At 40.6% G+C, this 25,583-nt stretch overlaps 1 protein-coding gene across 2 annotated transcripts in view; it reads right to left on the bottom strand.

Moving 5' to 3' along the window:
- Window positions 1-2,216: 2,216 nt before the first annotated feature.
- LOC120518780 (coiled-coil domain-containing protein 9B) overlaps window positions 2,217-25,583 on the bottom strand; it is a 145,634-nt gene continuing 122,267 nt past the window's right edge. Inside the window, exons 10-13 of one of the 2 annotated variants that reach the window (XM_039741741.1) lie at window positions 22,693-22,726; window positions 19,135-19,828; window positions 16,116-16,198; window positions 2,217-2,902 (exon numbers count right to left, since the gene is read on the bottom strand). In XM_039741741.1, coding sequence (XP_039597675.1) covers window positions 16,143-16,198; window positions 19,135-19,828; window positions 22,693-22,726 — 784 coding nt within the window. In that variant the 3' untranslated portion in view covers window positions 2,217-2,902; window positions 16,116-16,142. The remainder of the gene's footprint in view (window positions 2,903-16,115; window positions 16,199-19,134; window positions 19,829-22,692; window positions 22,727-25,583) is intronic. The other variant, XM_039741742.1, reaches the window with a different exon arrangement.

Below are 25,583 nucleotides of genomic sequence, written 5' to 3' on the forward strand. Positions count from 1 at the left end.
ACCCCTGTGAGAATGGATAACGTGACATGAATCATAAGGATGTTTGGGGCAGATGCCAGGATGACAGTTTCCAAGCCTGGACTGTGATGAATACTTTATGTTGGATTTTCAGAGCAAGGAAAAATGTTAAAGTGTACATTAGTTAAACATTGCACAGCCAAATATTTTTCTTAAGTTAACTTCTTTTTGTAGATGTAGAAAAACTAGTAATATATCAATCTTTCTTTCACCATATCATACAATAGCAAATCATACATGGAACAAACTGTCCAGAACAGTAATAAAAAGACTCAGTGTATTTCACTCTTTTAACTAAATATTACCTCCAAGGTGAAAGCACTGAGACACCCGAGTGCTGTTTCTCTCCACATCTGAACTGGTTTAGATCACAGTATGACCTCTGCTTGACATGCTCTTTTCCTATCATTAATTCCTGCTTTATCGTTTGCAGTGACTCACCGACACTTCTAACTTTCCTAAGCTTCTTCCATCTCTGCAAGTTAAATTACCACCTAATACTCTAGAACTCCAGGTAAATGGGATTCAAGTTTCAAATCATAACACGTACCTCGTTATATGCACAGCAATCTTAACAAACAAGCCCCATGAAGAAAAATGTTCAGAACAAAAGAAACAAAAGTGCTATTGAAGGAAATCACTGCATAAAATTACAGTTAGGTCCATAAATATTTGGACAGAGACGTTTTTCTAATTTTGGTTCTGTACATCACCACAATGAATTTTAAATGAAACAACTCAGATGCAGTTGAAGTGCAGACTTTCAGCTTTAATTCAGTGGGTTGAACAAAAAGATTGCATAAAAATGTGAGGCAACTAAAGCATTTTTTAACACAATCCCTTCATTTCAGGGGCTCAAAAGTAATTGGACAATTGACTCAAAGGCTATTTCATGGGCAGGTGTGTTCAAGTCCGTCGTTATGTCTTATCGATTAAGCAGATAAAAGGCCTGGACTTTACTTGAGGTGTGGTGCTTACATGTGGAAGATGACAACATGCGTCAAAGGAGCTCTCCATGCAGGTGACAGAAGCCATCCTTAAGCTGCGAAAACAGAAAAAACCCATCTGAGAAATTGCTACAATATTACGAGTGGCAAAATCTACAGTTTGGTACATCCTGAGAAAGAAAGCAAGCACTGGTGAACTCAGCAACGCAAAAAGACCTGGACGTCCACGGAAGACAACAGTGGTGGATGATCGCAGAATCATTTCCATGGTGAAGAGAAACCCCTTCACAACAGCCAACCAAGTGAACAACACTCTCCAGGGGTCGGCATATCGATATCCAAGTCTACCATAAAGAGAGACTGCATGAAAGTAAATACAGAGGGTGCACTGCAAGGTGCAAGCCACTCATAAGCCTCAAGAATAGAAAGGCTAGATTGGACTTTGCTAAAGAACATCTAAAAAAGCCAGCAGAGTTCTGGAAAAAACATTCTTTGGACAGATGAAACCAAGATCAACCTCTACCAGAATGATGGCAAGAAAAAAGTATGGAGAAGGCGTGGAACAGCTCATTATCCAAAGCATAGCACATCATCTGTAAAACACGGTGGAGTAAGGCAGTGTGATGGCTGCCAGTGGCACTGGGACACCTGTGTTTATTGATGATGTGACACAGGACAGAAGCAGCCGAGTGAGTTCTGAGGTGTTCAGAGACATACTGTCTGCTCCAATCCAGCTAAATGACGTCAAATTGATTCATGATACAGATGGACAATGACCCAAAACATACAGCCAAAGCAACCCAGGAGTTTATTAAAGCAAAAAAGTGGAAAATTCTTGAATGGCCAAGTCAGTCACCTGATCTTCACCCAACTGAGCAGGAATTTCACTTGTTGAAGACTAAACTTTGGACAGAAAAGCCCACCAAAAAACAGCAACTGAAAGTAAAGCCGCTGCAGTAAAGGCCTGGCAGAGCATTAAAAAGGAGGAAACCCAGCATCTGGTGATGTCCATGAGTTCAAGACTTCAGGCTGGCATTACCAGCAAAGGGTTTTCAACCAAGTATTAGAAATGAACATTTTGTTTCCAGTTATTTAATTTGTCCAATTACTTTTGAGCCCCTGAAATGAAGGGATTGTGTCCAAAAAATGCTTTAGTTGCCTCACATTTTTATACAATCGTTTTGATCAACCCACTGAATTAAAGCTGAAAGTCTGCACTTCAACTGCATCTGAGTTGCTTCATTTAAAATTCATTGTGGTGATGGACAGAACCATAATTAGAAAAAAGTTGTCTCTGTCCAAATATTTATGGACCTCACTGTATGTGCTTCTCTATGTAGTGAATGGAATGGCAACTACAGTGGATGACAATCATTCCTAAAAAGAAGAAACATTTTATTTCTGGCAACACCCTGTATATTTTTCTAAGGAAAATATATTAACTAAATCATTTTAAAGTAGCTGTAAGCCAGCATTGTGTGACTTTTGGTTTCTTCTATTTGTAAAACTCTACTGCAAAGTACCAAGGCTCTGATTACGTACAGCAGTTTTGATTTGGAGCGTGTGCACATAATTCTTAATCAAAATATGCTCTTATTTTCATTCTCCCCTTTTTAACAAACAGATATTGTTAATAAGAACATTAAAACATTTCTAAAATACAGAAACTCCTTGCTGCAGTAGTGCTGTTGAAAGAATATATTAAAATAAAAATAAAAAACTCTAAACAATATAAAATAAAGTGCTTGCATTTCAGGTGATTTTTGCCAAAAACAAACAAACCCTACAAAAGCAACAGTCTTCTGTGGTGATTTGTATAAAATGTTTTCCTTCTTTTTCTTTTCTTTTCTTTTCATTTCGTTGCTTACGACTTGATCTTTCCTTATGGTTTCCCAGATGATTCAAGATTAACCAAAGAGACTCCCCCGGTCAAGATACTGCCAAAAAATCAAAATAAAAATATGTTAAAACCTTGTAACAAAGTCACAAACATAGCAGTGAAAACAAACATTTTCCTGCACTCGAGAATTCTCTGGATCAGTTTAAAACAAAGCATTATTTAGATCAAAGTTGCACACTGTTGTTAAAGCTGGAGGGCAAACGGTGTCAACAGTGTTGCGCTTCTGAGATTTTATTCCATTCAAATAGAAAGACATGTATTTTTGTTTTAAAAAAACACTATAAGAACAGGATACAGTGAACAAAACTAAAGTTCAAGTTCAAGTTGGGGAGCATGCACTGGTATAGCGCGTTGCCGCACCCACCACACGACGAAACAACTCGGGGTCCCGGTTGGCAACCCCCCAGGCAGACACGCGGTCCAGTCCCACCCTCCGGAAATGACCCTCTATCTGCCGCAGCCTGGTGTTACGTGGGCGACCCCTTGGCCTGGTCCAGCCACTCAGGTCCCCAACAATGAGGATCTTACGAGCCAGATCACCCTCGGGGAAACGCGCCACATGACCGTAGTGCTGGTAACTGACGCTCCCTCACAATGCAGGTCATGTGCCTCATTCAGGACTCCATGAGCAACACAAAGTCAAACCAACGGTACCCAAGGATTCTCCGAACACACACAGTACTGAAGGAGTCCAGTCTTTGTCTCAGGTCACTAAAAACTCAAACCTGCTTAAAATGCTAGCGAGACAGTGACATTTACAACTGTTGCAAACTTTCCAGCTGCTGTATTTTATGATTATGATTTATTAGTTATTCTTGAGGAGAATTCAATTTTGTTAAAAATCTTGGTCTCCATGTCATTTTTAACAAAATCAGTATTTTTTTCATTATTATTTTGCATTTATGCGTCACCTCTGGTGGTCACGTAACCCTTCTTGTCACATCAATAATGTAACGACTGCTACATATACAGTGGAACCTCAGTTCACGAACATCTCGGTACTCGTACAACTCAGTTTACGACCAAAACGTTCGCCAAACTTTTGCCTCGGTTCACGACCACACACTCGGTATACGAACAAGCCAGTTTCCCTTTAGGTTTGTACATGTTCAGCCTCTCCCTGTGCAGCGAGCGAGCGAGCAAGAGAGAGTGTGCGACACACACAGGTGCATATGAGAGAGGCACACACACACACAGGCGTGCGAGAGAGAGGCACACACACACACACAGGCGCACGAGACAGAGGTGCACACACACACACAGGCGTGCGAGAGAGAGGCACACACACAGGCACTCCAGCCTCACACACACACAGTGAAGAGACACACACACAGGCGCACAGACAGAGGCGCACACACACACACATTCGAAGAGCACACACACAGGCACTCCAGCGAAGCGAGCGAGAGAGAGAGGGAGGGCCGGATGCATAAGGTAGAAAAGGCTTGTTTTAGTTTTCAGTTCTGTTTACACCGATCGGTTCATAGCGTGCATTGTTGCAATGTTACTTTTCTTGGTGGTTTATTAAATTACGGGTTTTTCAAATGTTCATTTTTTTCCCTGTGCTTAAAACTCATTAAAAAAAAAAAAGTTTTTAGCGAGCGGTTCCTAGCACTTTAGAGCGAACTATTGCAGTGTTAGTTTTCTCTGTTGTTCAAGGTTTTCTCAATGTTTTTACATTTAGTTTACTATTACGCTGTGCATTCTATGGCACAATTAACTATATTTGTGCTTAAAAACTAAAAAAAAAAATATATTTACATACAGTTCGTATGGTCCGGAACGGATTAATTGTATTTACATACAATCCTATCCTTACGACCAGAGTTTTGGAATGAATTATGGTCTTGAACCGAGGTTCCACTGTACAGAGTTATCCGTTGGTGGATAAAGACACTCATTATTGCAGTTCACGGTAGCTTAGCTTTTAGAAACAAGTAGCGAAGTTTATTTTGTTTTTTTAAATTTCAAAAGAAAATCTTTTTGGCCCCCCACTTCATTCACCCTGGCACTTGGTTTTTTTTTATCTTTATATCGTTTTGGCCCTTACCTGCCTGCCTAGATTTTTGGGGCCTTGCCATTCACTTTCTAGTCCTTTAGCCTTGACAATAATCTTAATGTTACTTCAAGTGTGCACATAACACAGTAAATTTCCCCTCACATTCGATACAGCAGTTAATGAACCAAGTGCCACAAGTAAATGCTTTTTTAATGCAAGCTTTTTGCTCTGTTTAATACACTCACGTGCACATCAGCAATACCCCATTTCCTTCTTCTTTGATTTACATCAAGAAATTACTAAAAGGTGTTGAGCTTGTCACATTTTTTCATAATAATAGATGCACGTACACTTTATGATTTAGTCAACAATGTAATGTCATACAGAAAAAAACATGGTGATGACCAGACTGCATCACTTAACACCAATGTAGTAAACCGGGGCTTGCAGTGGCAAGCAACTTCTGTTATAACCATGAAAGCAGGCAGTCCAGTGGCAGCAGGATAACACAGATGCCATCATTGTCTAGGACTAGACTAATAATAAAGGACAGGTGGGGTCCTGCTGACAATGACAGCATACACAGTCTAAACCAGGGTCGGCAGCTCCAGTCCTGGGGGACCACTGTGGCTGCAGGTTTTCATTTCTAACCCTTTTTTTTAATGAGCGCCCTGTTTGTGCTGCTAATTAACTTCTTGTGAATTCATTGTATTTGAATTGCTTTTTTAAGATTTGTTCCCCTGAATTTCTTCATCGTTCCTCTGAATTGCTTCATTTCTTTCCTTAAACGGCACCCAAACAGAAATGAAATGTGAAGTGAGTGAGCCAAGAGAAGACCAACTACGTCAAAGCCTCAAACTCCAACCAGCAGCTTAATGAGGTGCCAGTTCTCGTCATTAATTAAACCCATTTGTTAATTCTGTGGCTTGTTGCTGCTCTCGTGGTGAATTAGCAGACATTTCTGAAATTGTTCATTTTCTCTTTTCTAAAAGCTCAGTTACAATGTTTTGTGGACCCGAGACCTTCGTCGTTCTTTATTTTCAGATATTGTGTGATGGTCACCAGTTGTTTCCGCTCATTTTGTATCTCATTATTGCTTTGCTGCCAATTAAGGAAAAAGAATCAATGAAGGGGGTCTGCATCTTCAAGAGCAAGTCAATCAAAATGAATTCAAAAGAAGTGAATTAGCAGCAAAAACAGGACACTAAATAAGAAAAGGGTCAGAATGAAAACCTGCAGCCACTGCGGCCCTCCAGGAGTGGAGTTGGGGACCCCTGGTTTTAGAGCACAGGTGTCAAACTCCAGGCCTGGAGGGCCGCAGTGGCTGCAGGTTTTATTTCTAGCCCTTTTTCTTTTAATTAGTGGCTAATAAGCTTGGTTTGAATTAATCTTAATTGACATGTTTTTTAAGATTTGTTCCCCTGAATTTCTTCCATCGTTCCTCTGCATTGCTTCATTTCTTTCCTTAAATGGCACCCAAACAGAAATAAAATGTGAAGTGAGTGAGCCAACAGAAGACCAACTAAGTCAGGTCCTCAAACTCCAACCAATTGCTTAATTACCGGTAGGCTCTAGTTCTTGTTGTTGATTAAACCCCTTCTTTAACCAACCATGGCTTGTTGCTGCTCTCATTGTGCAATAGCACACATTTCCAACATTGTTGATTTTCTCTTTTCTAAGAGCACTAGTGAAATGTTTTGGGGACCTGAGCAGATCAACATTCCTGTGACCTTCATCTTTCTTTATTTTCAGAAATCGTATGATCAACACAGTTTGCTGGTCATGTTTTGGTTCATTTTGTATCTCTCATTAATTGTCCATCCATCCATTTTCCAACCCGCCGAATCCTAACACAGGGTCACAGAGGTCTGCTGGAGGCAATCCCAGCCAACACAGGGCACAAGGCAGGAATCCAATCCCGGGCAGGGTGCCAACCCACCGCAGCTCATTATTGTTTGGGTGGTAATTAAAGAAAAATAAACAATTAAGGGGGTCTGGGTCTTCACGAGCGAGTCAATTAAAATTAATTCAAAAGAAATTAATTAGCAGCAAAAACAGGTCACTAAATAAGAATAGGGTTAGAATGAAAACCTGCAGCCACTGGGGCCCTTCAGGACTGGAGTTGGGGACCCCTGGTTTAGACCACAGGTGTCAAACTCCAGGCCAGGAGGGCCACAGTGGGTACAGGTTTTCATTCTAACCCTTTTCCCAATCAGTGTCCAGTTTTCACTGCTAATTAACTTCTTTTCCCTCTATTTTAACAGCCCTGTGTTTAAGGATTAAGTCTTCTGAATTTATTATTTTCTTCATTAAATGACAGCCAAACAGAAATGAGACGTGAAACGAGCCAACGGATGACCAGCTAAACTGGGATTTCAAACTCCAACAAATCTCTTAATGAGAAGCTGATTCTTGCTGTTAATTAAACTCGTTATTCAATTCCATGGCTTGTTGCTGCTCTCATTCTGCCAAAGCAGACATTTCCAAAACTGTTGATATTCTGTTTTTTTCTAAGAACTCCTAAAATGTTTTGGTGACCTGAGGGATCAACCTTACTGAGACCTTCATCTTTATTTTCAGATTTTGTTGGATGGGTACAGGTGAGCTGGTCATGTCCTGCTCGTTTTAGGTCTCATTACTGTCCGGCTGCTAATTACGGAATAAACAACTAAGGGGCCTGAGTCAAGCTAATTAAAGCTAAGGCTAAAGAAGTTAATTAGCATCAAACACTGGTCACTAATGAAGAAATTGGTTAGAATGAAAACCTGCAGCCACTGTGGCCCTCCAGGACTGTAGTTTGACACCCATGGTATAGAGCACAGGTGTCAAACTCCAGTCCAGGAGGGCCGTAGTGGCTGCAGGTTTTCATTCTGACCACCTTCTTAATTAATTAGCAGCCAAACAATAAGGAGACACAAAACAAGAATCTACATGACCAGCTCACCTGTGCCCATCACACAATATCTGAATATAAAGAAAGGTGATGGTCTCGGTGAGGTTGATCTCTCAGGTCACCAAAACATCTTGACGGTATTCTTAGAAAAAACAGAAAAATTAACAGTTTTGGAAATGTCTGCTGTGGCAGAACGAGAGCAGCAACAAGCCATGTAATTAAATAACAGGTTTAATTAACAGCAAGAATCTGCTTCTCATTAAGAGACTGGTTGGAGTGAAATTGTCTGGAGTTTGATATCCCAGTTCAGCTGGTCATTAGTCGGCTCGTTTCATGTCTCATTTCTGTGTGGCTGCCATTTAATGAAGAAACTAATCAATTCAGAGTACTGAATCCTTAAAAACAAGGCTATTAAAATTAAGGGAAAAGGAGTTAATTAGCAGTGAAAATTGGCCACTGATTAGGAAAAGGGTTAGAATGAAAACCTGCAGCCCACCAGGACTGGAGTTCGACACCCCTGGGGCCTGATGTATAAACGGTGCATATGCACAGAAATGTTGCGTAAGAACTTTTCCACGTTCAAATCGCGATGTATAAAACCTACACTTGGCGTAAAGCCACGCACTTTTCCACGGTACCTCATGCCTTGTCGTACGCAAGTTCTCTGCTCGGTTTTGCAAACTGGCAACACCCAGCGTCAAAGCAATGGTACTGTTCTTGTGTGACTACTCATTATTTTCATGACACGGCTTTATAAATACACAGAAACTAACTATATTGTTTATTATAGTAATGCATCTGATTGTAATTAACTCATAACAATATAATGGTCCAGGGAACAGACATAGTATTCCAAATACCATAACTGCTTTAGCGTTGTTACTCTCACTGCACCTTCTTCTTCTTCTTCTTCTTCTTTCAGCTCCTCCCGTTAGGAGTTGCCACAGCGGATCATCTTTTTCCATATTACTCTCACTGCACGACTCGGAGTATTTATATCACTGTATCTGAGTGTGAATCACAGCAGCAGCTGATCGGAAAGAGAATTATCGGTATACAGCTTCATGGACACGCTGTCTCAGCCACTGCAAAACGTTTTAAAGCCTTTCCTGTACAGACCTCGCGGTTCAGAAACAGTTTAATCCCAAGAACTTTAAATGCACTCAATCAATTGCTCCTTGTAGAACGGTTTGTACTTATAAGTACAATCACCCCACTGTAAACTTGCACTACAGTTATAATATCTCACAACCTGAGCCACTTTATAAAGCGTATTTACATATGATGCGATATCATTTTTAAGGTGAAATGCAGCAAAATATGTTTGTTAAATTATACACATAAAACTTTAACTTCATTTAAATAATCTATATTCTTCACTGGGAGTGTCGTGAAGGATAGAATAATTAAACATGTACTACGAAGATATTTCAATGTTCTTTAAGCGTTTTGAAGAATCGGCTAAGCTTACAGATGGCTTAACGTCTATTACAGAGCTGATTGTATGGCGATCGGTTACTTGGGGAAAGAAAAGCACTGACTGCAGTGACGGCTACGCCAATATATATTGAATATAAAACAGAAAGAAAATAACAACACAGCTAAAAGCAGCGACAAATTTCGACAATAAATTATTTCATCGAAGTGAAACACATGTTTAATAACGTGCTTTAACTCCTATCATCATGAAAATGACATCACGTATACATCTCAGTATTTTAGTTATTCAGAGAGCTGTAATATCACAAATGTAATGGACTCTGTGTCCAGTTGGAGGAAGAGAGCCAGTTTAAGAAGCAAGTAGTGATTCACACACATAGAGCACATACGAGTAGAAGATCAAATACAAAACAAAGCATTTAACGTGCTACTTTAATTACGATGTGATTTGAGAAACTGGTTAATTAAACGATTTTAAGATGAAGTTTATAATGTTCTACTAAATGACAAAATAAACTACGTGATTAAAGTGGAAATGTCGAGATTGAAGTTGACATTTCGTGCTTTTTCCCCACCGTGTGCCTTTTTTCTCTGTACCCTAATAAACTTTCATATGACACTCAGACAGTGGGCTTACAACTCTTCTTTTCACGGTAACTTTGATATGTGACTTCTTTTTATTTCCGGCACTGTGCGATTTTGTGAATGTGAGCTTTCAAGTTTCTCCAACACGCTATGTCACTCGATCAACTTCATTTTGTTGATTATACCACGGTTTATTTGAACAAATAGTATGTTTTTCCTTTGCCTCCACTTGGTATTCGCTGAAATTCTTATATTTTCCCCGTGCTTTTCCCATTGTCTTTTCACAGAAGGCTGCGCTTAAGGGCGATTTATATTGATTTGCATATTCAAATAGGCGTAATTCTGGGAGGATTTGGGGCGTTACATAATGCTGGCGTGCATGGCGTTAGTTTTCACGCTGATCGGGATTTATGTAACGGAAGAACGTGGAAGTTGGAGTACGCACAGATTCCTGCATCTGGATTTTTCTGTGCGTAAGCACATTTCGGCTTTTGTGCTTACGCCATGTTATAGTGCGAGTTCTACGCACGGCGTTATACATGAGGCCCCTGGTCTAAACGTTGCTATTGGCAAGTGAAAGAAGACCGAGGGTGGTAGCTGCTCTTAGAGGCCTTTGAGATTACTGTGAACTACTGTATTAACTCAGAAGCTACAAACGTAGAATATCCCAATCTCCCAGAATCGGTACTCTTGAGGTTAGGTTTACATGGTCTGTCGCTTGACAGGAGACAAGATGTAACTCTGATGTGACAACAATCATGTTTAGTTGGAATAAATCGATTTTCTCTCCACTGAAATCTAGACAACAGTATTTTCCATTCCTAATGAAAGATTATTGATCGTACAAGTGTCAAAGACAATTTGCTAGCACATACATATTCAGAAAGGGAAGATACAAACACAACCTACAACAGACCATGGGTCAGTTTTAACAGATTATATCTGAGCATGTCAAGGATGACCATCATCATTGTTAGATTTGGGCACTGCAAATTAATAAGTAGGGTTCTAATGAAAACTTGTACAAAATGTCTCAGTTCTCTCCTTCTACCCAAACCTTTGCGATCACTGGGAAAAGTCCTGATGAAAGGATTAAGAACTCTAGATATCTCAGGGCCTGTTTTTACTATTGCTCTCTCTTTTTTTTTTTGTTGTTCGTGTAAATATGTATTATCAAACTGTCTTACCTTAACCTCTCTTGTTTCTCTTTGTCGGTTTTATTTCATTCTGTCTGTTATTAGATGCAACTGAGAAGGCAAATTTCATGTTTTCTTGTGTAAAGATGACTAAATAAAGAAACCTTAAAAGATACATGTTAAGAGGGGCCACCAAAGTGCAGAAGCCAAATCCACAGTCTCAAAAGGCAAAACAACCCTAGAAGGTTACTCTCTGAATGGGGCTATAAAAGGAGGCGACTGCTTATAAAAGGCACACTGTATCAGTCCCTTAACTGACAAGGCCACTGTCTCAGAAGCTTTATTGAATACTCTGAGCAAGAAGTACCAGATAAGCCGCTAACTGGGTGACCCTGAAGCCAGAGCTCAATGCTCTAAATATGTCAAGCATATCTTTAGTTTACTCCCTATTGTTTTGTCAAGGCCCACCAGTGATTACAATGAAATCACAGTGTCAAGTACACAGGCTACAAGGACAAACTAATCAACCTAAAGACATAATAGTAATGGATGTAACCAGGCAGGTTTGCTGACGCATCAGGCTACTTACTGAAGTTGGCCAGATGCTTTAAAATTCAGTTGCAGCGCCCACCAACTCAGACGCGACGACACAGACAGAACGGCGTCATTTATATTCGTCTGCACCTCCGAGCCACATTGACTATTCATAGAGGCATGTTTCTCGCAGAGGTGAGTCGCCATATGCAGCGTGTAAAACGGTTTGCGAGGGGTATCCCATGGGATTCTTAAAACAATCCTTTACAACTGAGGTTAAAACACAATGAAGTAAGCAGTCTTTAAAAACCAAGTTTTCGGTTACGACGCACGACCTCGGGCACCATAGCAAACTGTTTTACACCCTACATACAGCAATTCGCATCCACGAAAAACATGCGTCTTCTTCACTCGCAGACAATTATATGTTGCTCTCTCCAGAGTTCCATCTTTTCATTAACTTTCTGTTGTATCCTCAAACCCTCCCTTTTTAGACAACTATGTCTTTCCAGAAGTGTTCAACCATCAATAAATAATTATGCGGCGTTTGTTATGCCACGGGTTCACTATTGTGTTGTATTTTGCTCTCACCAGAGTTCCATCTTTTCATTCACTTACTTTTGTATTCTCACACCAACCTGTTTTAGACAACCGTGTCTTTCCAGAAGTGTTTAGCATTCAATAAATAATTATGCATGAGATTGAGTGTGTGTCTACCCGGTGCAGAGAGGCGTGGGTAAGCCGATGAACCCCCAATCGGGCTGCAAACCGTGGAATTCCCACTAAGTGCGACTCATACGCTCCCACTGGTTACGTCACTACCCTTTGTGCACACGCTACTACCGTGGTCGGGTGTCTTGGTGGATTATATATAGATAAGCAGCCAAAACTGCACAGAGCAATGAAACGTCTACGTCAGTCACAGGTACATCTGGACTGTGTAAAGATGACGACTCAAGTGACGAGTTGAAGGCACATGAGCAGGCAGTGCATACTGAACGAGAAATCAGCAGACTAGCATGACGGAGGGAGCTGAATGGACGTCCTTCTCCTCTCCTCCCATTCCACACTCCGTGCCTGGGCGCAGTGCACCCCCATCCCTCCATCTGGCAGGAGAAGGCGTGATGGCGGTCTGCCAGTTTTCAGTCGATTGTGTGTTGGTTCGTTCCGTGCATTGTTACAATGTTGCTTTTCTTGCTGATCTATTACATTACCGATTTTTCAAATTTTCTCCCTGTGCTTAAAAATCATTAAAAAAAACGGCCTGATTATGCGGCGTATGGTACGCCAAGGGTTGGCTAGTATCATATATTTCTTAAAGAGCAAAAATAACACACAAACAAGTAGACATTTATTTTGTTGTTTTTAATCTGTAATCTCAGATGATTTACAGTAGGAGTGCATAGCAAAGTCTGTATCCCATCCCATTTATATTCCAGTAACCACCTGAATGAGATCAAATCTGTCTCTGCCTCTCTCGCGCACGCACACACACACACATTCATACATGAAAACGTCACTATTTGAAAACACTATGCCATTTGAATGGGAGTTGTCATTTGAACATGTTCTTTTTGTCAATCTTGCCTGTACTCCATGGCATAATGTTTTCAAATAGTGACGTTATCATATATAAATATGTGTATGTGCATGTGCAAGAGAGGCAGAGAAAGATCTGATTTCATTCACGTGGTTACTGGAATATGAAATAAACACTTTCACAAAGGTATAATGAAACAAAGTGTGCTTTTATTCAAGAATAAAACTGAATAACAAAAAATGTGACAACAAGATACCCAGAAGACATGATTCACCAGAGTTTGTGTGTCTGCCTATATTCCTTCAAAGATGTCTTTTACAGGAAGCAAAACTTGACACCGGTTGTTACAGGCTGAAATCAAAGACTTCTTCTTTTTGGGCGCATACAGCATCAGCATGACACTGCCAGATCTAAACACTAGCGTGGCGAATGGCTCGCATACTAAAGTGACTATAGCTGTAGGTGGAAGTCCCATTTTACTTTATGGAGCCAATAGAGTTCCGTTGCGGTGCAGCAGTCTATTACCAAGCGAAAGCGCTGTGAAGAAGCTGTCTGTTTTTACGGTCCTGTCTTTGTCCAGTCTGATAGCAGTCATGGGACATCTTATCTTTGATTGCTGGTACAACAAATAGTTCTAAGCAGGTGTCAGCCACAGCACTCACTGTGGTCATCGCTGCTCTTGTGAAAAGAATGGAGATAAATGCCATCAACTCGGAGAGGGAGAGCCAAGATCGTTGTACCACGTGAACGTCACTGACAGAATAAAACTGAATAATAAAAAATCAAGCGCTAACTTTTATAAGTAGTCAAAATTTAAACTGGGTGTTACAGACTCAAATGTTGTATGTTTTTATTATATTATAGTGTAGCGTGCGGCCAAGGCTCTTGGAAGGACTGGGGGAGTAAGTGTGGCCAGAGCGTTACCTCCCCCGGGACGCTAGATGGCAAACCCCCTGGGTTGCAGCAGTGCCTCAGACTTCCGCAGGGCTGCATGGGAGTTGGAGTATGGTGCAGCCCTGTTGGCATCCGTAGGCTCCGCCAGGGGGTGCTGCAGCAGGAGCTGCTGAGTCCTTATGAGCAGTTCTTCCTCCTCACCCGGAAGTGCTACCGGAAATGAGTAATCGAGCACCTGGAGTACTTCTGCGTGCATTATAAAAGGATCCAGCAGCCACTACTCGGGTAGCAAGAGTCGGGAGGAGGAGCGACGAAGCTGGACGGAGGAGCAGTGAAGGTGGACAAAGAAAGAGAGGGAAGAGATGTATGGTATTGTACTGTGCTTGTCTAGGGACTGTGTTGTACTTGTGGGGAACAGGTAAGGCGTTTCCCACAAGGCAAAAATAAAAAAAACTTGTGTGCCGTGAACTTGTGTTCCACGTGTGTCTGTGTCGGGTTCAGCTGGCGGTGCCAGCCTGGTGGGCCACATATAGTAATAATAATAATAATAATAGCAGCTCACTACTCAAAACATGGAGCACCCGGTCTTGATCCCATGACCTTAGGGATATAAGGTAGCGGTTCTTACCTCTGCACCATTCAAGAACACATATAAACTCCTAGTCAACTGACATTTGAGCTTGGATTTTTAATGCATTGACAGCAACATGTAGATCAATTGCTTTTTTTTTCTTTGGTTATATTCTTGAATAAATGCATGTGTTTTTATTTGTTATTTGGACTAAAGTCTTCACACATTATACACTTCACGTCATTATTAGTATAACATGGAAAAAGTTTCTGTTTTAGGTATGCGTTCAGCATTTCTTGCCTCGCATTTCCTTTCATCCTACACTTGTCCAGATCTTTGTAGACACGAAAAACACACATGAAATGCATGTATTCCAAATAACGATATACTGTATTATTTACCCTCTACAACTCTAGGAACCTCTCGTGAGAACTTTTTGCCTGAGTTGAGCTCTGTCAAGGTGGGGGATGGGACAGCAGGCTGCTTGCTGCTTGTGTTGATCGACAAATTTACAAAACAAAAGACACTGATGGAGAGGTGTGAAGGGATTTAAGGTGGGCCAGGAGTACAAGTTTTTTCGTAGGCTTCAGGGATTCTAGTGTCAAGGGCTCTGATGATTGTAAATTCCAGCCATGCCAGGGATTGGTGCTGTTGTCTAATGCCTTTTCTCATCCTCTACCGAAAGGAAGATTGACTACCATTTTCCACCACTCACGTCACTTTCGTTTTCCGCTCTCCTGGACCTGCCCCTTCCTGCCTGGAATTCATAAAACTGAAACACTGCCATCTGTAATTCAGTTCTGTTCTGGAATCCCATCTGAAAAGACATTCTTTCAATTGTTACTTTCAAAAACCATTTTTTTCCTGCAATTACACGGGATCACTGGGTGGTATCCCCAACTCTTATTACAAAGCCTAATTTTGGATGAAGTTTGGCATACAATATTTGTTATGTGTCTCACACTTATTGATATTTTTGATCTAATGACAATCATGATTACCCTCAAGTGGATAAAATCAAAGAAATATACACATTTCTTACATAAACAGTAAAAAAAGCAGCACAAAATCGTTTTATATCTTATAATGGAAATGTTAATGTGATTGGCTAAGCAATACTCAATTTGACAGTCACCGGGAAACTTTTAATGCTATGTAAATATTGCTGCTAATTAAACTACTTTTATTTTTTACATCAATTATGTCAGCAATGTTTTCATTCTCAACCTCTCCATGATGAACCAACAGTATATATATATATATTTGCTGCAAAGCATACACTATGAATGTCAGCATAAAGCACCTGTAAGCCTGCGTATAGTGAAGATTAGTCTTAATTATGATACATGCATGACAGTCTCATTTTTAGCAATGGAAGACTACTTATGTAATGAGTTGCTGATGCACCAACACAGTCTGTTAGCAGCCCCACCACCACCTTCCCTGCTGCTGGGGAAATTAAATTCATCTTTTATCTTTCCAGTGCATGTGCTGCTCTCAGGGAATCAATCAGGGCATGTGCTCTCAGAACATTTCTGTTTTCATGGCCAAATCTAGCATACAGCTCTACAAGCAAAAATTGGTAAGGCAAATAAACAGCTTCCAAAAGTGGCTTTTATAAGGTTGTCAGCTTGTCTTTTCCTTAATTTCATTCATACCTTGACACCGCAGGTGTGAAAGGCAATTCATGCATCTCCAGAGTCAGGCTTGATCAAGGAGCAACTTGAATCAATAATCTCTTCTAAGAAAAGAAGATAAAAATAAGCATAATGCTACAGTCAAGAGAGTCGGATGTATTTTAAAGCACTAAGCATCTTAAATATCACCCAGTCACAAGTCGCCCTGGAGATGCAGTGTTCTGCTGTATTATACAATATGCCATTGAATATTTTCAGAAACTTTTAGAATTTATAATAAAAAATAGTATTAATGAAGCCATCCATTTTATGATTTGTGACCAATGCACTGATTTCCACCAGCCTATATGGTTGTCACTGATGGAGTCTTGTGTCAGGTTGACCACCCTATCCTATTGATAGAGGTTGTACCCTTTAATTTAATGAAAGGTTTGCACTGCAGTGTTCAAGCTCACCCGTTATAATGCTACTGGTGTCTGACAGACATGGTCTACAATTATGTTGTCTAACTATGACCTTGTAACTGACGGGCTCTTCTCGAGTATAGAGCACTGTAATCTACGACTTGTACAGCAATCCAGTGCGCTTGACAGGTAAGTGCTCTGTAACAAAAAAAGAAACTGACAAAAGTAACTCCTGTCTGAGTGAGACATAATCTGTGTGTGGTGGTGATCACAAGTGTAGCCACATAACACTTTGCTGTAGATATGTTACTGGTGATGTATGAAAAGAAGGCATTGTATAGAATGCCTAGGCAATATATAGAATGCCTGGCATTTTTGGTATGAAATATCCAAATTATTTTAATATTATATATACTTTCCCTCTGCGGTGGGCGGGCGCCCTGCCCGGGGTTTGTTTCCTGCCTTGTGCCCTGTGTTGGCTGGGTTTGGCTCCAGCAGACCCCCCGTGACCCTGTAGTTAGGATAGAGCGGGTTGGACAATGGATGGATGGTGTGGTGTATGGCCGGCCGTTCATCCCGGCCAATACCCCCGACGCCGTCAGGTGGAGCCCTCCCTGCAGTATGGAGGTGCCCCGAAGACCAGCAGGGCATCATGGACATTGGAGTCTTTATGCACAGCCCTGCTGGATACCATGGGGGCCACTAGGAGACGCTGCAGGGAGGAATGATGTTTATTTGCCATATGCCCCGGAAGTACGTCCGAGTCACATGGACAAGGGGAATGATGTGTTTCCGGGGTGAAGAAAAGGACTTATGATCTAACCCGAAAGTGATAGGAGTCACATGGACTGGGGAACGGAACAGTTCTGGATCAGGGAATATAAAAGGACTGTGGCGAGCTGAGCTGGGTGGAAGGGTGGCAACGCGTCTGGGAGTGGAGGAGAGTTTATTGTAGTGATTATTGAATGAGTATTGTGGTGAAGAGGACGCTTTGTGCAATGTGCAGTTTGAATAAAGTCAACATTTGGACGTTTATCTGGTGTCTGGCGTATTGGACAAGGGTTCAAGGGAGCGCTAGCGTCCCCGATCTGTCACAATGGATATACTTTCCCTAGGCATTGTATGTAATACCTAGGCATCATACAGAATGACAAAAGCTATTTAGGCAAAGTATTAAAAGAGAGTCATGGAAAGGCTTTTATTGAAAAGATGTATATGAAAAAGAAAGAAATGCACAACAAAAGTATAGGACTTTCTTATTGAGGAAAACAAGAGAAAATAAAATATGAACTTACTTGTTGTATTTTATACTTTGCTGGTTTGTCTTTTGGCATTGCATAGAATGCCTAGGAAATGTGTGAAATGTTAATCGTTTCATACTTTGTCGTCCAATTTTCTGCACTCTATATATTGCCTAGGCATTCAATACAATGCCTGCCTTTAATTCATTGCCAGTAACATATATATTCCATATACAACATATATGTTTAATAAAATATTAAACTACTATGCTATCCATTTACGGCAGTCATGAAAGATCCCTTCTACTGCAAACTGAAGATGTAGATTATATGACTGATTTTCAATATCAACAGAGCCACAGGGTGGCAAAGGAAGCTACAGGATGTCCCCTAATTTATTATACTACTTAATTGAAATTACTAAGTTTAGTAATTTGACATGTGCAAGCCACATGTGGGCAATCAGGGATAGTGACAGTGGCTAATGATCTCAGCAGTGTGTTCTCTTGTATTAGAGAGGCTGGAATATGGAAACGTGGGAACAATACAGAGGGTAAGTGGCTAGACTCCATTTAGGTGGGTCTTTTGGGTACCCTAAAAATGACTAATCTAGCAGGAGGATACAGAGAATGAAAAGTGTCATGCTTTTTTAATTTAAAGAAGATGTTAAGGCCTCTTGTCAAATAAGACTAATTATAATATTTCCCATGGCTAGCATTGTACAGTATCCATCCATGCATCATCCAACCCGCTATATCCTAACACAGGGTCACAGGGGTCTGCTGGAACCAATCCCAGTCAACGCAGGGTGCAAGGGAGGAACAAAATCCCCGGGCAGGGTGCCAGCCCACCACAGACTGTACAGTATGTTTTGTTTTATTTTTTAAATAATTTGTATTTCATCTTAAATGCCTATTTTGAAAAATATCACTGATTTACCATAAGATTTGACTGTGAACATTTACTGTAATTTCCAAAGCAATATGTTTTGAGCAGCACCAGTTAAAAAAGCAGGCCAACATAAATTTACTATGCAGCTTCCAGACAGTAAAAGACAGTTTGCCATACAGATAACATGTCCACGCTGGAAGACTGCATTTGTTATGTCATAATTTTCAAAATGAATATACGTAAAAGTATTGTGTTATTCTGAAGTTGAATCCATTTATGCTGGGACTGAGCCACTGGGGTATTTTAAGTTTAGCAGATCTTTTTGAACAGGCAACAGAGGTGAAGTCAGGTTTTGAAATCAACAAAGCCCCCAGACATGCCATTAGTACATATATTAAAACATACTGTTAATAAACAAAGAAATTTACACTGTACAGTAATTCACTTCTCTGATTTATGTTGGTTGCTTCAGGCTAAAGTCTTATTGACGAGACTATGACTTACCTGAAAGTTTCAGATCCTTGTTCATCTTGCCTTCCTCAGCTGACAGCTCTTCTGGATGGCTCAAGACTGGGCTCTGCTCCATCAGATCTTCTTTTAAGTCACAAGTCTTGATTTCTGCTTGATTTGTCTCTGCGATATTGACAGGATCATTTTTGCACTTGTGCTCAAGTGTGACCTCATTCTGCTGAGGAAGACAGTGTGCTAGATGAGTAGCACTGCTATCTATAACAGGGTCTGTCTCAGTCTGTAGGTCCACCATTTCATCAGTACCATTTAAATCATCAGCTTTGCTTTGTGATTCAACACTTGGCAAGTCCCATACATCATCATTTTGGCGAAGACTGGCATGAGTTTCATGTAAAAATGTCTTCTCTGTTTCCACTTCGGAATCTACCTGTTCATCACATTTGACATACTCCTGCTCCTCGGAGGACACATGGACATCTGGTGACTCAGAGCCTCTGCAAGATACATTTTGGTAAGATTTCTCTCTGGGATCTTCTGCTATCTCAACTGATCTGTCTTTGAGTGTTGTATCATTGGCGACTGTTACTCTCAGTAGCTTTGCAGATTTTACTTTAGGATTTTTCTTATTTTTAAACTCAGTATCAAGGTGGTAGCCCTGGAGATTTTTGTACATTTCTGGATATTCAACAGAGCTTTCCTCTTCACATACGTCAGGCCTTCCTTTTATCTGCAAAAATTCCAATATTTACTTTATCATGACAGCTTCTACGTGGCAGCATGCGAGCTGTAAAAACACTTGTACAGTATATACCACAGTGCCTAGAGGCTCACTACGTGCACACATGTGTTTTCTTAATGTTCTAAATTACACTTGTTGGATTAGAAAATACTTTGTAGATTAAATGCTTTCAACCTTTTTTATGTAACATTTTTACTGTAAGATATTTGTCATTGTAAACAATAAGCCTGGGGGGTTGATAAACTCATTTGTGTTAGTCATACATTATATTTTGGCTTATCCAAGATCAACAGCTGAGACTGAGCTTCCAGTAGGGAAAACTACCAATAAAGGAGAGTTGTGGTAGAAAACAAACCAGTACCACAATTACAGGTATGTCTTATCATCACTTATTTTCTGCTAAATTTGTAATATCTTCACAAACGTTTTCTTTTATAGGAGGAGACTACTAAAATCTATATCTGAATATTATTTCACTGAATGGAGCACTTGACTCCTCTTTCCGAGGCTCTCACGTACCTTCTTTCCTGTCTAGACCTGCAATGTTTAAACTGTAGGATCAATAAAGATACAAGAATGTACAATTCGGTGTGGGCCACTTGTTTAAGGAAACTCTGTTATATTTGATTATGACTTAGACCAGGGGTGCACACACTTTTTCGGCTTGCGTGCTACTTTTAAAATGACCAGGTCGAAATGATCTACCTACATCTACCAGGTAACGCATGTAGTTGGTCTGCAAGTCGGCAAACATCCGCCATGGGTGCCCTCTCAGTTGCGAGAAGCAGATCATAGAATGTTACGTAGTTTACTGTCAAATAATGCAAAGAGTACGCGACACGTGTTTCGCCCTATTTTGGGCTCATCAGGCGTACACACCCCACTGCACCCCTCATCGGGGATTGAACCTTGGACGTCAGACCAACGCACTTCGATTGTGACAGTGTGAGAAACATAAAAACTCTTCCAATTCCACATCCAGCCCATACCCTCCCCAAACAAATTATTTTTTAAATGCCTTCTTTAGCCGATATAAATTGGAAGGCTAACTAGATCACAGCCAGAGTTTTGCAGTAGCTCGCACGTTTGATCGTATGTGCGGGATGACCAGTGTGTTAGAAGTAAAGAGATCTCAGACTGGCCGCCCTGTATGTCAATCAAGTGGCAAATGCCATAGGGAGGATATATGATAGACTAACGTTTAAAAAAAATTTTTTTTGAATGCAACGCGATCTACCTGCACTACCTTTGTGATCTACCGGTCGATGCGATCGACGCATTGGGCACCCCTGCCTTAGACAAAGTTCAGACCATGTTTTGTGAACCATTCTTTCAAGAACCCAAAAATTCTAAAGGACTCACATGCTTTTTCCTCACAAATGTATACTGTGTTATTGCAGCTTTACTTTTACTCACATACTACTATAAAAAAAAACAAATACATTCTAATATGGTAACCAGAGAAAATCCAAGTTCATTTCTATTACTCATGCATCATGCTTCTGTTACAGAACAACAGCACATACGCTTCTTGTATTCAGAAATTTAAAATACTAAAAACAAAGTAATTTAAAAACATTGTCTTGATTAGAGTCAATTACATCACATCTTCCTTGTGCCCTTGAAATGCCAGTCATGTCAGTCATTCTCCAAACCGCTATATCCCATCACAGGGTCATGAGGGTCTGCTGGAGCCAATCCCAGCCAGCAGAGGGCACAAGGCAGGAACAAATCCCCACGCAGGGCACCAGCCCACCGCAGGGCACACACACCCACACACCAAGCACACACTAGGGACAATTTACAACATTAGAACACTCTAGATGAGAACAGGCCATTCAGCCCAACAAATCTTGCCAGTCCTATCCACTTATTTCCTCCAAGAAAACATCAAGTCGAGTTTTGAAAGTCCCTAATGTCTTACTGTCTACCACACTACTTGGTAGCTTAGGATTTAGGATCGCCAATGCACCTAACCTTCATGTGTTTGGACTGTGGGAGGAAACCGGAGCACTCGGAGGAAACCCACGCAGACACGAGGGGAACATGCAAACTCCACGTGAAATGTCTAATGTAGTAAATTATGTGCAGTTCTAACTACACTGGTGTCTTAGTGATTGTTTTAATTTACCCACTGGATACATTTTCCATATCACCGAGGTAAATTCAAACTCCCAAAAATATGAATCCCACAATAATACAATGTGGCATAACTAGGAAACACTGCCTACCCCTAAAGATGCAAAGATCTTTCTTTATTCAGCAGAGGAACATTAGCTGTGAGGCTTGAGCAGCTGTCTAGGTCTTGCATATTTCATCTGGAGTTTCTTTATTCCAGTTGATGTCCCATTTAGGTGCCACAGCCCTTATTTACTGTTTTTATTATCTGTTACCATTCTTTCCCAGTCATAATCCACACTTTCTCGAATATAGTCCACAAGGACTTTTTCTGATATTATATAAAGGGTTATATAAAAAGGACAGCCCCATAGTTTCCTGTTATATTCTGTTAAGTGATTAGTGTTTGTTTCCTGTATCTGCATATTGTGCTCTGGTGTAAGGCTGGACCCAAAATAAAAGGGTAGGATTGTACAACATATCTGCCCTAGTATTATTTCTGCACTGGTTATAAATCCAATTACTGGACACGAGGATCCTCTGTTGTTTTAAATTAGTGCCAATCACCTAGTATTGTTTTAAAAGCCTAGGACTTTCAGACTCTCTTACTGTATGTCACTTACTGTTCTGCTCAATAGGAAATGAATCCTTTATGACTCAGTTAGGACTCTCTGGAGATATTCTGTTACTGAGAAGAACCACCTAACACAGATGGCAAATAGTAAAACAATTACCTCCAAAAACTCCTCTTCTGTTCTAGAATCCCATCTGAAAAATAAGAAGCCCACATAATAAACATGGAAGTTATGCAAGTTGAGAACATTTTTTTATACTCATAAAAGATGAACACCATAAATAGCAAAGCATGATAGATAAAAAATATATTAACACAAGTACCTTAAATTTGTAATTTTATTTTAAGGGTGGTTAATTTTTTTTTTATAAATACCAACAACTGCACATTAAAACAATTATGATTAGGCACATGTGAAAAATACATAGAAACAATAATGCAATTTGACATTCAATAGAATATTTTCCCCCATTATAAAAAAAAACTTGTCAATTCTTTAGTGTCGATGCATGCATCCAGCAAATACTGTATAACTTTTTAAAGTAATGATCTACGTTTTATGAATTACAGGACAGAAATAAATATGCAACAGTCATGTATGCATAAATCAGCTTTTTTCAGTTCAAGATGGCCTAGAAAACTGTCAGAATTACTCCATCAGCAATAGGCCAGTCATTCACCGGAGGGCAAGCTTGTGCATTCACTATCATAAATTCATAAGGCTATGTTGATGTTACCTTGCAATACCTGGATTTCAGTTATCACTTGTAACCAAAAAGAAAGGATAATCAAGGCACACCTCCGAGATTTATTCGATGAAGCTATAACTGAATCTGCATGATGGATCTAATTGGAAACCTACTGTATACGTTCAATTGACTTTTTTAGGTCAAATTACTTTATCTAGTCCCCTGGCTTACTTGTGCACATGTAAAATTTACCAAAAAGTAAAGTTAGGGAGCATGCACTGGTACAGTGCGTTGCCGCACCCACTACACGACGAAACAACAAGGGATCCCGGCGAGCTCTCCAGAGTGTCTGAGCTTGCGAGTGTCCTGATAAAAGCCAACATCCAGGCCTTTAATGACCTCTTGGGCACGGCCATCAGCAGTGTGTCTATCTCCAGAGAATGTCGACCTCATTGAGAGGTTGATTTACCTTGGCAGTGACATTCATGTCTCTGGTGATTCTTCCAATGAAGTCAGTAGACGGATTGGGAGAGCACGGAGGGTCATGAGGTCGCTGGAAAGGGGTGTGTGGCGCTCACGATATTTGCAAAAGGACGAAGGTCCAAGTCTTTAGAGTCCTGGTGCTTCCTGGCTTGATATATGGTTGCGAGACATGGACGCTATCCAGTGACCTGAGACAAAGACTGGACTCCTTTGGTACTGCGTCTCTCCAGAAAATCCTTGGGTACCATTGGTTTGACTTTGTTTTGCTCATGGAGTCCTGAATGAGGCACATTACTTGCATTGTGAGGGAGTGTCAGTTACGGCACTACGGCCATGTGGCGAGTTTCCCGAGAGTGATCCGGCTAGTAAGATCCTCATTGTTAGGGACCCGAGTGGCTGGACCAGGCCAAGTGGTTGCCCACGTAACACCTGGCTGCGGCAGATAGAGGGTCATTTCTGGAGGGTGGGACTGGACCATGCGTCTGCCTGGGGGGTTGCCAACTGGGATCCCGAGTTGTTTTGTTGTTCAGTGGGTGCAGCAATGCACTGTACCAGTGCATGCTCCCTAACTTGACTTGACTTGACTTTTCTCTGAGGATCTCAGCTGCTAAGGTATTCAGCACAGGGTAAAAATAATAACGCATTGGGGAATACAAATATCTTCAAATTTTTACCAAATAATGAACAACAAGACCCGGGGTCACTTCCCAGGTCCTCCCTGTGTGGAGTTTGCTTGTTCTCCCAGTGTCTGCGTGGGTTTCCTCCCACAGTCCAAAGACATGCAGTTTAGGTGCATTGGCGATACTAAAATTTTCCCTAGTGTGTGTGCCCTGCGGTGGGCTGGCGCCCTGCCCAGGGTCTGTTTCCTGCCTTGCGCCCTGTGTTGGCTGGGATTGGCTCCAGCAGACCCCTGTGACCCTGTAGTTAGGATATAGTGGGTTGGATATTGGATGGATGGATGATGAACGACGATCATATAGTTTGCCTGAATAAAATTTAATTCAACTATTGTAACCAACAGTAACTGATGAAATTAGGCTCATTACAATGAAACAGAATTAATAAATATTAGTTATTCAGGAACTCAGATATTTAATCACACTACATCAGCTAAATTCTACAATGATAAGAGCCAAACAGATTTGACGGAGATCTCAAACAACAATGCTATCTTTCTGACAGTGGAAAGGTCTTCTAAAGTCTAAACCCACGATTAAACTAGAAATCTTGCCGTACCTAAAGGGAATATTAAGCAATATCCCCCATAAAATTAAAATTTTTATTCATATATTGTTTTAAAATCTGTTACATATCCTGTGTTGTTTTTTTAGTGAGTTTTAAGAAAAAAATGTAATTTCACATTTTCATGGAGAATAGGGACAATAGAGGCCCACAGGGAGCCAATACTGAACAACAGCAAATGATACTAAAGCTTCTGTGAAAGAAATCTCAAGTTTACTTGTATTGCATAATTCACGTGTCACTTATACTGTTGTATGCTCACAATACCCAAAGAGTATGCCTTGTTTTGCTAAAATATTGTTAAATAAATAATTCTGGACAAATCAAGTAAGGAATGAACAGGACTAATGTTCAAACAGGATGAAGGCTTTGAATTGAAGATCAGCCTCTCTCCCTTATCCGGTGGTCAAGAGCCCTATTTACAGTTGAAAAGCTCAATCCTGTTTGAACACACTTCCAGTTTACACATTATTCCGATTATAACACTCAATTTTCAAAAAATATTTTTACAGGCTACCATGGGAGAAGCGAAAGAGCAAACTAAATGAAACAGAAACTCAAGGCCTTCAGTGTAAATTGTTGCAAAAGATCTACGGTTAGAGGAACTTTCCCAAATTAGATGATGTTAAATGTGAGG

Source organism: Polypterus senegalus, chromosome 18, assembly GCF_016835505.1.
Source record: "Polypterus senegalus isolate Bchr_013 chromosome 18, ASM1683550v1, whole genome shotgun sequence".
NCBI lineage: Eukaryota > Metazoa > Chordata > Cladistia > Polypteriformes > Polypteridae > Polypterus > Polypterus senegalus.